Here is a 13,692-nt window from a genome sequence, read left to right on the forward strand (position 1 = left end):
TGTATATAGTATATGGTCGTCATACCACCAACTGGCAAGTCTGCGACTGACATTATTTTAAATATAAAATAATCAGATTGTTAATTGTGAAAAGCACTTTGAACATACATTTTGATTTTGTGTAGGTTATTAAAGATAGATGGGGGAAGTAGCTGCTTATGAACATTAGCGAGCAATAATAGCTAGCTTTGATGCTCAAAAGAAAGCTCGTAGCTTGGTAGAAACATGTCGGACCTGTTGTCTATGTTGTCCAAATTATTTATCTCCTTTCACCCAGCTATATACTTTAGTCTGGTTACTTCTCTTTGTGAGATAACAAAATGTTTATGTTGCTCATGACAATTGTTTACCTGTCGTCGGTGGTGGGCGTTAGTCTTTACAGAATAAAGAAGTCTGAAGACAGAAGGTGGGATGGGTGGAAGAAATCGTGATTCTAATTACTTGTGATTGCTGGCAGCTGCATGAACAGTCACGTTTTCCCGAAATTTGTCTCAAAAATGTGAGAAAAATATCGATTGCAGGCTGAAAATTTTTGAAATCATTTAAACCACATTTAATTTCTTCTAATGGTTTCTAATTTCGCACTCTGCCTGCTCAAGTGCAATCGGTGATAATGAGATATTCATCAAGGTCTTCCTCTACACCACTTGTGTTGTTTTTCCCAATCAACTCTAATTATCATATAAGTAATGTGAAAATTTCAAGGACCAGTCCGTTCCCCCAACTTATTTTAACTTTGAACAAATATCAATATGTGTATTAGAAACTGGACTTTATATCGTCCCTTAGGGCTCCTTAAAAATGTTGTGAGTGGTTCCATCTGTACTAGCAATGATAGTGCCAGTGAGTGATGTCGGTGAGTCTGAATGTGTATGAGCACAAATGTAAGTAAAAGAGATAAATATCTGAGAAGGGACTGAACGGTGGACGTTTGATTATGAGTGAAGGATTTTTCTGAAGTTTAACCTGGATGCTAATATGCAGAGACCTTTTTATCAAAATATTTTAATGAGTTCAAGTGCCAATGCCGAGTCAGTGTGCCAGTATATTTGTAGAAGAACTATTTGCTGTCAGTTGCAATGTTAATTTGAGAGCTACATGTCAAGAGTAGCCATTACGAAGTGACCACAAGAAATATTTCCGTTAAGGATATTCTAAATCCCAGTTTCGTACTGAATTATTTGTGTGGGGAGCAATTGACTGACTAATTATGCGTGGACATGGTGGAAGGAGAGCGAAGTGTATCGAGCTTTGATTACTGTTAATGAAGGGAGGATTGTGTTTACTGGAATATCTGTAAGCAACAATTCCGATAAGTGTTAAATAGTTGTAATTTATCTCTGCGCAGCAACGATTATTGAGGAATTAACTCACGATTAGACTGATTGTTTTAAGAGAACATGTAAGGGGTGTGTCTGGGTGGTGAGGTGGTGACAGACGGGTAGCAGGGTGTGGTGTGGACTTTTGAGGGCTGTTCTCACATTGCAATGTTTTCAAGGTTTTGCTTGCAATGGAGCTTTGCAGCAACCGTTATTCTGACACGTAGCGAGGCACTCCATTGTCTTGCAAGGTGACGTCATCCGTGCAGAGGATTATGGGTAGTAAGCACTATAGTTTCACGTGAGGCACAGAAGGTCAGGCTTTATGGTCTGTTGTGTTTGCAGTTTATTGGCTCTACGCTGTGAAACGTGGAGGCCGAGGACCAAAAAAAGAAATAAAAAGTAACTTAGTCACAAATTTATTGAAGGTCTATTGTTGACATGAAGAATTTTATCGCGGTTCCGAACATAAAACTGTTCACCGAGACCTGAAAGCCTACAACAAGAAGCTTAGAGATGGTCTGGGCGGACGGCCAGCAGTCGTCAGATCCACGTCCGTCCATCAATCCATCATCAATTAGTCAGTGCAAGCAGAGATGAAGACCACACCCCACTGGCCACCGACTAGTCCTAGTCTGGCCTACAGGTGGTGGGGTGGAAAACAAAGATTGTATTTCGTGGATTATTCAGTGCAAGAGCAGTCTACACACATCTGGGTAAAACGAAGTGGGGATCAATTTGTTAGTTAGTCACTTACTTGCCTTTACCGAAAATACGAACGTAAAGAGATGGTGAAAAAATCATGGTTGTGTTATAAACTGTCGGATTTAAAAGAAGGTAGGAGAAAAGTAAGTATTATTTGCTTTACTGATGGCAAATACCTCTGAACTCAAGTGGCAAAAATTGTGGTTGCAACCGAGAGGAGAGAGAACTTCTTACTGACAGTCAAACTGAACAGTACACAGTCAACATTTTTTATCAAGATTTTCAGACAACCTTGCTGGATTTAGCTTGGTCTCAATATTTTATCTTGGGTATAAAAGTCAGGAAAAACATACAAATATTAACCCCGCGGGTAAAAGGACCGATTATAGGGTAAACTCGAACATATTTTCCAAGGCTTGGAGAAAAAGAAGCGTGTTTCAGCATCAGCCATTGATTCCGAAATAACAGGAGGAGAGAAAAAAAATGTAAAAAATCAGCTCTTTTACAATCCATTTTTAAATATTTACGAAGCTATCTGACAATAAATATTTGTATTACAGAAACAAACCCTTGCAGAGATAAAGAAATGTGGAGTTGTGTGTTCTGCCTGCTGTCTGTAAACTTCGTGATTGCCAAGTCATCAAAAATACATAAATCATCAAACAAGAAATAATGATTTTAATAGTGGTTATGACCAGCCATCGCACATTGACCCACTCATCGAACCTTCCTCCTCCACACAGAAAGCAAACATCATTTTCTTTGAATTAAGAGGAGTCTGTCCTCTTTGCTATGTAAGTACATTCAAATAAATAAAATAGATAGTGCACCAACAGAGAAATAAATCAGCCAGCTAATTATTGCTATTTTAAACTAGTTTTAATTATTAAATGAGGCTTATTGTTGTGAATTTCAATAATATATTGTTGATGCTTGTTGCTGTACATCTACAATGCCGATGAATGACAAAAGGTTTTTTTTCTCTCAATCCGCTCCACTTCTCTGTTTACTTGTCCTCACTCGGGAAGTAATGTGTTGATAGTAGCAGACAATAAATAGTCTGGTCAGCCACAGTAACAGGGGGAAGAGCCAGACACAGAAAGACAGTGATAGACTCTTTCATCCATTAATCAGGCTTCGTTTTCATCGTTTTGCTTTGTTTCCTCTACCCGCCACCCGAGACTATTACTTCGTTAGAAGCAGGCAACTGTGACAGCGACTCAGAATTTCTTTTTCTTTCACAAAGCTCTTTATCCACGTCAGTGAGACTGAAACTGTGTGGTTTGTAGAAGACACTCACTAGGAAAGAATGCTGTAAGCTCATACAATCCCTCATTCCCCGTCTTGCAATTTGCGCACGGTACTAAAGAAACTTCTAGATGCTGATTTGATGTTGCCGTTGGACTTTATTTGTCTCACCCTCCTACCAGGTGTAAAACGACTTCGGATGTTTTCTCTCTGTCTAACCGTCTGAGGAGTCCTTGTGCTCCAGACGACACTCGCACCTCTGATGGGGAGGAGGGGAAGTAGGGGAGGGGGAAAGCCGCTACCCTGGCGCCACCTTCTGGTTGGGTTCTCTCTGTGGCCACCTACTGCCGTCTGCGTTAAGTGTTCTCCAAAAGCTTGTACACAAGGCCTTTTAAATTAGTTTTGGGGTGTCTAGCCGTGGACACGTGGTAAATTTTTAATCCAGGACTTAAATGTCGGGAGATTTTGCTGTCAGGTTACCACATGGCGGTGTGCGAGCAATCCTTTTGTGGGAGCTACTAATGGATAGGAGGAGAGCATTGTGCGAATAGGATGTTTATTAAAGCAGTAACATATGAGGGTGTTTCAAGAACAGGCGACTATTCTGCACTTGAACAACAACAACAACAACAACAACAACAACAACAACAACAACAACAACAACAACAACTATTGAACAAAGCAGGAAAACAGCTATCCGTCCTTCATTACACCAATAACAAAATGTTGAGAATTTTTTTTCAAACTGTTTACAAAAGACTAGTCATATTGTCAACTTAAGATGTAAACAAGCTATTATAATATTCTATTCCATAATCTAATAATAATAATAATGATAAATTTACAAAACCAATTCCTAATGCATGATTTAGAGTTGTGGCATGCGCTTCAGTGTTTCTAGAGAGATTAATTAGTCTGAGTATTTTCCCGGTGATAGAAGCAAGGTGTCGTTGCCATGGCCGCTTGCTAATTAACGAGGTCACGACTGAGGGCAATGATCTGCACTCTTTGACTTGTATTTACAGACCTTGGGTTCTTCTTTATTCAACTTCATGAATTTATGGTGAGCAGTGTCCAGACCTGGCGCCGTTGGGTGGCAGAGATGCTCGGCGAGGGGCGGGGAGCAGCATCCGGGGATCTGAGGGGTAGCTTGATAACTGTGGAGACAAGAGGTTTGCTCTCGCGTTTTCTTGTTGCAACAGGGGCAAAAACCTATATTTGCTTCATATCTACCTTTCCTGACAGATTTATATACGTTAATAACAATCTTCCATCTCTTCCCCTCCCCACCTCTCGCAAATAAAATTTGTCATTTCTCTCTCTGGGGTGGGGAAGGGCAAAAGGCAAGCTGTGTTCATAAACAATGTACATTGTTTATGTCTGCGAAATTCCCATTTTATTTAGAGGTCTGTCAATGGAGCAACAGTCTTAAAACTCAGTATGTATTTTGATATGTAACAGGCCACACAATCACCCAGCTTCCAGCTTCTATTAATTTGCCCGCGACGCTCATTCCATCACAGAATAATCAACAGCTTCCTCACTCACTCCATCCCTCACTCACCCCAATGAGCTCTTCTGTTGGTGGAAAAGGAAGATGATTTCGGTGGTGAAATCCTATGGACATAGAAAAGCTAAACTAACAACTACTGATTGGTAAGGGCGACAATTTTTTCCAGGGGAAAGCTGAGAAAAGCACTCATTTGGGTCTTGCTGTTTCTTCCCGAAAAGGAGGGAAGGAGAGGTTAATCTCTTCAGACGGTATTCTCGCATCGTTACCCTGTCAATGTTCTCCTCCCGTCCACGAGTTCAATGTGATGGTGTGGCCTGCTTTGCCGACTGGTGGCTGTTGGTACAATCTTGGTGTCGTAACGAGGCAAGATTGTTGAGGCTTCTCTCCTGTCATCAGCTGTTTTCAGCTTCTTTTTCACCACAGCAAAGTGAATGTGACAGTAGTTCGGTGCTGTTCACGCGGAGACAGTCAGGACTTCACCATTTCTGTAACGATTTGGGCAGGGTGTGTAGGTCACGTGGTGTATTGGGGACATCATCGATTTAAAAAAGTATTCCGAAATGTAAAGGTTGGACCAGGCTTCAATAAAAAAAGAGATAAAATAACAAAAAAATTTAATGATGACCAAGCCTCTCGCAAAAGTAAAATTAATTTAAATGCGTGTGAAATTGCTGACTGAAGGCTAGGAGCTGAGAGTGTTGCATGCTGACTGAATAAATTGGTTAACGTGTGCACACACTTACAAACAGAAGTGAGCATAGAGTGATTAAAATCTTACTAACAATATTGATGGCGAACGTTTGTTTTCTCTCAGCGAACGCAGGAAGAAGATTTATCCGACTACACGCGTTTGCACAAAGAAAATATGCATTTTGTCATGGGTAAATGGCGAACCAGACACTTCTATACGTAGGAGCAGGTTTTATGACAGTGTGTAGAATAAAAAAAAAAAAAAATGAAAACACGACGATTATAAATTGATGAAGAAGTTCTTTGCCCTTGCTGTCAATAGGTTTTGAGCGCTGGTATGTGTCTCAATGCTTGTGTCCGTCTGCATACGTGTGTGTGAGAGAGGGAAAGAAAGGTAAAACGATAAAAAACTTAAGAAAAAATTTTCTGAGAATAAATAATAAATATTTACATTCAACACAAAAAATGGAAAATCCAGGGTAACGAGGAGAACAAAGGCTGCTAAAAGCCCAGCGATGTCGGAAGCCTCCTGAATAATCATGAAAGCGTTGTGTGTTTTTTTTTCTCTTGCCAACAGCGTATGCTCTTCGCTTCTTTTACCAAACAAATTAGCAGCAGCATCTGGATAATGAATGATAAAAGCCATTGTAGAGAGCAGAAATGGAGGCCCTTGACGAATTTTTCTTCGGAGGAATTGTCCTTTAGTTTTTTTCCCTCTTTCCTTCCTTATTGTTGATAGTCCTGTGCTGTGGAGCAGTCATCGTCTAATTGAAGACATCCACCATCGTTCTCTTGTCGACCCTTGACCCGCTTACCTTTCACGGACCTGAATATACGAACGCGCCAACAGTCCACCATAATGCCACCTTAATTAACATTGAAATCCATTGAGTGTTTTCTTTGCTGAATCTTTGAAGAAGTATAAAAAGTATAACCTACCTCCAAATCCTAGACCCAAACCCTAAACCCAAACTGACCCTAAACTAACCCTTTACAGTATGTTATGCAAACTTGCCGAGCTAACAGGTTTACACACACAACAAATAAAACAGTAACATCTAAAATCTCTACAAAAAATACATAGAAGAATAAGAGATACGAACCTGTAACGTCTGCACTGAAAACCGTTTACTGTACCCACTACTAAACTAAAGTAAAGCTCCGACTAAAGCAGTCACCTGTACATTTTTCTTTCTATTTTTGTCCTCAAGCTGCATGTACCTGCAGAAACGGTTATTACTGGCTATTTCTTCAACTTCTTTTCTTCTGATCTGACGATGTTCTTTTGATCAGATGAAACCAGGCATTAAATGACAAGAAACTAGTTTGGATGAGAGAAGAAAACAAACCAACGTGTTAATTTTTACAAGTGCCATCGTCCTCAATCAATTCCCAGTTCACAGTAGCCTCACACAGAAGGATGCTCATCAAAGGTCTTTATTTATTGAAGGAGAAGTAGGTTCGGTAGGTGTAGATTCCGGTCGATGTCTGTGTGTGTGCGGCTCGTCGCTTTTCATCGTTGAACAGGTGAGAACAGAAAGGTGAGGGCAGTTGCACTGATGAAGTGGTCGGTCGAACTGCCGAGGCAGGGGAGATTACTTACCTTTACATCTCATCCTATCCCCTCCCACACATCCCCCGATCCTCCGGACACCCTTCCCACTTCCCTCCTTTACCTCCCCAGGCGCCCGACTCTGTCGAAGCCCAGTAACACACGTGCGTGCAGTCTTTCGACACTTGTTCGCAATGCACGCCGGTCTGACGAAGCAGAAGGGGATGAGGGGAACTGGGAAAGGGGGGAGCAGCACGTGACATGCAGCCAAGACCGTAGCCGCCTGCGTCAGCTGCCTCACACGCGCGCCGGGTGCGCGCTCGTACCTTTGGAAGCGACGGAAGGAGGGTCCCACCCCGAGAACATCCGCGGTGAGACTTGTCTAGGCTTTGCTAGCCACTCCACAATCACTTCGGCATCGCTGTAACCACTGTGGACACTGTGACCGACAAAGACTCAGGTTGCGCCGACAGACTTAAAGAGCTTACGATAAAAAAAAACTTGTACTGACAGATTAGAAAAGCCAAACCTAGAAGACAAACGCTCGTTGAAAAGTTCAAAAAGGATCTTTGTGATGTGTGTACGGACATGTCACATGGAATCAAGAGTTTAATCACAGGTTTACATTGAGTCTACAAAATATCGCGATATTGTAGCTGTAACATCTCAGTCGTCTCTCTACTTTTCTTTCTTTAAATATGCCTGCGGTTGGGTAACCCGGATGTTGTGTGTCCAGCAGTAAATTTTATTGCTAACGATAGGGGCGGTGTAAAACATAAGACTACAAGCGGATATAGCAATACATACGATTTCTTTTTGGAGACGTTGGTGTTTGACCTGGACTTTTTTGTAAGTAGCAAACAGAACAATTGCTGTTGTCGACAGACATACATCCTTTCTTCAAATACGAAAACTTCAGTGACGGTGGCAACAGTGCTTATCGTGAAGGCGATGACACACGGACTGGCAGCTCAGGATCACACTATGGCATGTTATCTGGGAAAAAACATCTACAGGAGTCTGTTCTCGTGTGTTGTTAGCAGAGTTCTATCATGGATGCCACCTGTAACATGTGAGTTTGTTTGCAACAGTGTTTTTTCTGGTTTGGATGATAGAAGAACCTCTGACGGTGTCGCCGTATTGACATCATCGCTAAAGACAGGATGTCAGATGGGGAGCTTGGTGTTGCTTCCTGGAGGCTGACTTCTTGCATCAACTGCGCATGTCTGTAGTCCTGCGTGCATCGCGACGGCCACACACTCGGACAAGAAACATCCCCACACACAAACTACTCAACCCTGAAGCAACGGAGCAAGTCTGCATCTTTTGATCTTTACCGACTAGCGGGCCGCCTCCATCCTGAGGGGCAGCTCTGATCGAGAAAGATGTGAGATATGGGTAAGCAGATGTTTTCCGTCCCACCAGCTATTCGAGGACATGATAATCGAATAAATAATCCCTCAGGCCCCTCGTCCTTCACGTTTCCTTTTCATCCCAGTGTGTGATCGGACGCACTTGGTTGGTCTCGCGCTCTTGAGGATGGAGGACTCGGTAAGTGCCGTCCTCCGGATGGCCATCAACATCAGCTCTCACGGGGAACTGGGACTCGACCTCAACGCCTCCATCGACGCCAACACCCTGGAGAACATCACCACCGTGGACGTGGAGCAGCTCCTGACGTTGATCCTGGGGGCCCGGCGGAAGGACTTGTACTCTGTGGGGGCCTTGACCTTCACCTACTGCCTCCTGTTCCTCACTGGGGTCACCGGGAATATTAGCACGTGCATCGTCATCGCGCGCAACTCCTACATGCACACCGTCACCAACTACTACCTGTTCAGCCTGGCGGTCTCCGATGTCCTGACCCTCATATTTGGTGAGTGGATGCCCGAGAAAATTATTTTAATGTCTCTTTAAGAGCAGCAGCAGCAGCAACAACCCCGAATATGTAACCATCTTGTCTGTCTTCTCATTTTTTGTTACTGCAATATTGTGAAACTGCTTTTATTTCTTATGCTGCTTTTTCGTTCACGAACATTCCACTCCCTCGTGAGTACAACGTCCTATAAGCGCTTTCTTTATTTTTTCTTTTTTTTCTGACTTTTATTATTTCATCAACATTATTATTTATTTCCAAGAACTATGCATCATATGTTAATTATTGACATGATTATATCGGATTATCCCGTTAAGCTCGAACTTTCACTCATCGAGCATTAATTCCACAAACTGTTGAGACATCCGAAATTTATTTATTCTTCGGACTTTTCTGCACCTTTCGGTCCAGTGTATTCTGAAGGAGGTGAACTTTCTGATCAAAGTGTTTTAAACTTTTCTTGGACAAAACTCACCACACCTGATCCGTCAGGATGCTGTACACCTGCAAAGAGTGTTGATGACAGATGTAACATCATCACGGTTTTCAAACAGCTTAGACAAAAAAATATTTAATAGACAACTGAGTTTATTCATTGAAAGCAAAGAAGTAATCTCAGGAATGACACAAAACAAATTACTTTCATAATGGCTGAAGAGAAAGAGGATCAAGAAAAGAGAAGTTTTTTTTTTTTTATAATGATCTGGGTCTTTTCATGGAAACACATTGGCAGGTGGTTTGTTTTGTTTCTTGTTTGTTATTTTCGTTGAAGGACGAAGATGAATTTTTCAGGTTCTCTCTGACCTCGATCTTGTTAATTTTTTTCGCTCTTGTCAGTAAAGCTTAGAAGCAGTCAGGAAGCTACAAATCATTTTTTTGGACATCATCGCATCTCCTTGTTTCGAATCCTGCTTACCTTATCTTGATGCAGGAAGAAGAGAAGAAATCCTTCTAATGACTGATATTGCATGTTGTCCTATTGACTTTAGGGAGGTCTACAGCTTGCTGAAACATCTCAAACCCTCAGCCATATCTGAAGCAGACTTAGGTGGAATTATCAGCATTCAGTAAATCCAGGGTTATATAATCATTATGTCAAAGATAAAGTTATTCTACCTAGATATTGTATACATACCACAGTTAATCAAGACGTTTCAACTATGATTTATATCGTCATTTATTCAGAATACTTATTTAAAATTTCTCTCCTCCCTTCTATGAACACTCACTCACCGCCTCCATTTCCTCACAGGCTTGATAGTTCAGACAAATATAGAATTAAAAAAGCCTCAGCTCCTTCTACCACCCACGTTTTCTCTCATTCTTTGTCCTGAACTTTCTCGCCAACATTTTCCTCTTCTTTCCCTGGCATAAAAGTGTCAAAGGTCTTCCTCAGACCGAAAAAACCGTTAGAAACTCCAACCGCACGAATGTTAGATGGTTGCCATGACGACAACGACAAGTCCGACTTCCTACTGCGATATTGGTCTGACATGTTCGCTCGTCACAGGCCAATATTGGTGCCAGATATTGAGACTGGACTGAAAGTGTAAAGTGTAAATTTGACCGAGGGGGGCATTAATTCAGGACTCAATGATGTGGAAGGTATTACTACCATGCTGACCCACTCTGGCCGAATAATTGCCTGCCTACACTCGCGTCCAGCCACACTGGCCGAATAAAAAGATTCTGTACTTTTTAGGCTGTCTCTAAATCCACTGCAAAAAGTTTTCTTTCTGGAAGTCTTGTTTCGAATTTCAGTATACCTTTCAATCTTTAGGGTGCAACGATATAAATTTCCGATCTTTTTAACTGCTGACGTACATTGAAACTAAAGTTACTTTTATGAAAAATTCCATTACTGGATTTCAAATTATACCAAGGGGTGTATTTCTTGGCGGCCGACACTCAGACGAGAGAACCTTCTAGAGTCTCCATCCGGAGATCGATGAGGTTCAACATTCAGCAAACATTAAGGTGGTGAATTAAGTAGATGACAATTTGCACCAGTGTCCGTCCTTGACGCTCCTTTCGTCTGGACTCTTTTGCATGGGATCATCTTTCTTCAGACTTCTAGAAAAGGTCATTGTACTGCAGTTGTTACCATTTTCCTTACGCTCAGCCTTGACCTATCACAAAAATGCTTTTCTTCTGTCTTGGTTTTCAAAAATGAAATAGTAGGAAACTAGTGCAAACAAGCACAAAATGAAACAGAAAATAATAAGTATAAAGCTATTGAGCCATAATCTACTGGAACATTTTTCAGTCCGACCATCGTATGAATCATTCGGCTGAGATGGCGTTTGCTGCGAGCGGTGAATAACTTGTCTGCTTGGGAATGAGATCCCATATTCTTACTGACAATGGTGGATCTGCCTGCTCTGGACCTTGACATCCTTCTCCCGTCCATCATTTTACTTCCGGTCTCTCTCGCACTGTTTTGAAGTGGTTCCGGTCCTACTGGAGCGATTACTCCAAGTCTGTGGTAGTTATAGGCCCCTCAACTTTGCCCGCTTCTTTGAAGTACGGAGAGCCTCAAAGGTCTGTTCTTGAGCCTCTTTTTCTTCCCTGTGTACATCTTACCACTTAATTCCACCGTCCGCCTCTTGGACCTGCAGTATCATACGTACGGCGGTTATATACAGTTCCTATCGTATGGCTTTGCTTTCCCAACTCCAGCAAGGTTGCACCAACACACTCTATGAAGACCCGAAGGTCCATCAATAAATAAAGACTGACGACAAAACCAAGGTCCTTCTGCACAATGTGTGCCCTTCTTTATGATCTTTACTTTCTCTAGGGTTAGAACTCTTTTATCCCAGACTGTCCGGAATCTGGGTGTTACCTTCGAAGGATCACTATTTCTTGAATCTCACATCAATGCAGTTGGTAAGTCTTTCGCGAGTTTTGTATAATCAGCCCTATCCGACCCTTTCTCTCAGTTTCTGCCATAAAAACTCCCATGCCTTTTTTTGTTGTCCCTGCTGGATTACTGCAACTCTCTCTTCGTCAATCTCCTTAACTGCCCCCGGCATAAACTTCAAGGGGCTCAGAATAACACCTTCGTATGGCCTGCCTCCCATGCTGGTCCCTCCTCTGAGATCTTCAACTGCTGCCGGTCCCAGCTCACACTGATCACGTGACCGACGGCCTCACCCCAGCAAACCTGTCTGACCTACGGACACCATGCCACTCGAGTCGGTCTCTTCTGTCTGTTGGTGTTGCTCTTCTGTCTGTGCCATGACTGTTTGACTGTTTGAAATTCTCTTCCCCTTTCTCTACATTTTAATAAATGTCTTGCATAATCAAGAGAACTGTCGCGTCCACTTCTTAAGTACTTTATTTGATTTGTATAGTGTTAGCTATTTGTAAACACTTATGTTTAATGTCTGGTTGGCTGTCGGTTCCTTTGAAGTCTTTCGTGTGGGCCAACACGGGGAAAGAGCTTTACAAATTCTATGATTGTGACGGACACAATGAAATTTTACGAATCATTCGTAAGTATGACAAAAGTATCAAATAAATACAAAATGGAATAGTTTTGACGTTGGTACAAGTACACACTAAAATATAAATATGAAATTAGTATAAAATAAACGAAAGATAACACTTCCAAGGACACTCACTCTTTCCTCACCCACCTGGACCTGAATCCACCTTCCTCATTCTGTTTTCTCAAACACGTCCTGTAGTTTCTATTTTCAAAATCATGCTGATTTCGACCTGTTTACTTGACATCACACAGCAAGTAGGAATAGCAAAAAAAAAAAAAAAAAAAAAAAAAAAAGATAAAAAAGAAAAAAAAAGTTACATGCACGTAGAGTGATGTCCCTTCGCTTCACCGGCTCCAGGGGACTGCACTCTGTCATTTTTGTCTCGTCCGCCATTGGTGTCTCCTATTGATCTGTGATTTTTGTGGCGCTGTTTACCTCTGGTCTGCGTTGTATTTCTGGCACACTCCATGTCATTTCCCTCTACAAACATCATCGTCCGCTAACGGTACCTGCAGCCTCTTCTTCGTTCTTGCCGTCTCGTGAAGTTTTTTTGACTTGTAGGAGTATTTCCAGTTTAGTGCAAAGTTAACTTCTCCTGGTTCACTGATTTCGTAATATTCAATTTAAAAAAAATACAGACATTTCAAATCTTCGATTTTTCTTATCTGCGGATACTTCTGCTTCTTCTCGACACATTTGGGATCAGTGCTCTATGTCTGTTTGCTCCTTGCACTTCTGTCGTGTAAATTCATCATCATCATCATCATCTTTTATTTTATTCGTATTACCACTCACCAAGATATGTTTACTTGTAATGCGATCAGATAACAGGCACAGAAGGATGTGTCAAAGAGAAAATAAATGAGACAACAATAACTCATTTTATGTCCAAGCACATAAACATATAAACATGTCCGCGAGCTGTTCACGAAAACTTAGGTTTTGTAAATCCCCGCTGTTCTCATGAAAAATGGTAAAACTCTGCTGTGTTACTTTTCTCGGATAAAAGAATTCAGTATAGTCTGCGCCTGAAAGCTGCGATACAACCACGAGGCAAGGTCCTTACAAGAGAGAGGGTTAAGGTCACGTGCTCACACCCGCTGGCTAGCAACGACAACAACAACCGCAGGGCAGCCTGATGGGAGATTGCAGATGACTGCGGGTTATTTTTCACGCAAGTATGCTTGGACTGTAAGGTCAAGGTTCCTAGGGAGAGATGCTAAAACTGCGGCGATTAGTGGGTTTCTGCTTGTTGTGGGAGAAAACTAACCACGAGCGCTGAGAAATATTTGGAG

General features: G+C 41.9%; 1 protein-coding gene across 1 annotated transcript in view; it reads left to right on the forward strand.

The window, feature by feature from the left end:
• The first annotated feature begins 7,194 nt into the window (after nt 1-7,194).
• The window catches only part of LOC112566910 (pyrokinin-1 receptor-like), a 67,880-nt gene continuing 61,382 nt past the window's right edge, over nt 7,195-13,692 (forward strand). Inside the window, 1 exon segment of the mRNA XM_025243337.1 lies at nt 7,195-8,903. Within this exon segment, the coding sequence (XP_025099122.1) occupies nt 8,567-8,903 (337 nt within the window). The 5' untranslated portion in view covers nt 7,195-8,566.

This window comes from Pomacea canaliculata, linkage group LG6 (genome assembly GCF_003073045.1).
Source record: "Pomacea canaliculata isolate SZHN2017 linkage group LG6, ASM307304v1, whole genome shotgun sequence".
NCBI lineage: Eukaryota > Metazoa > Mollusca > Gastropoda > Architaenioglossa > Ampullariidae > Pomacea > Pomacea canaliculata.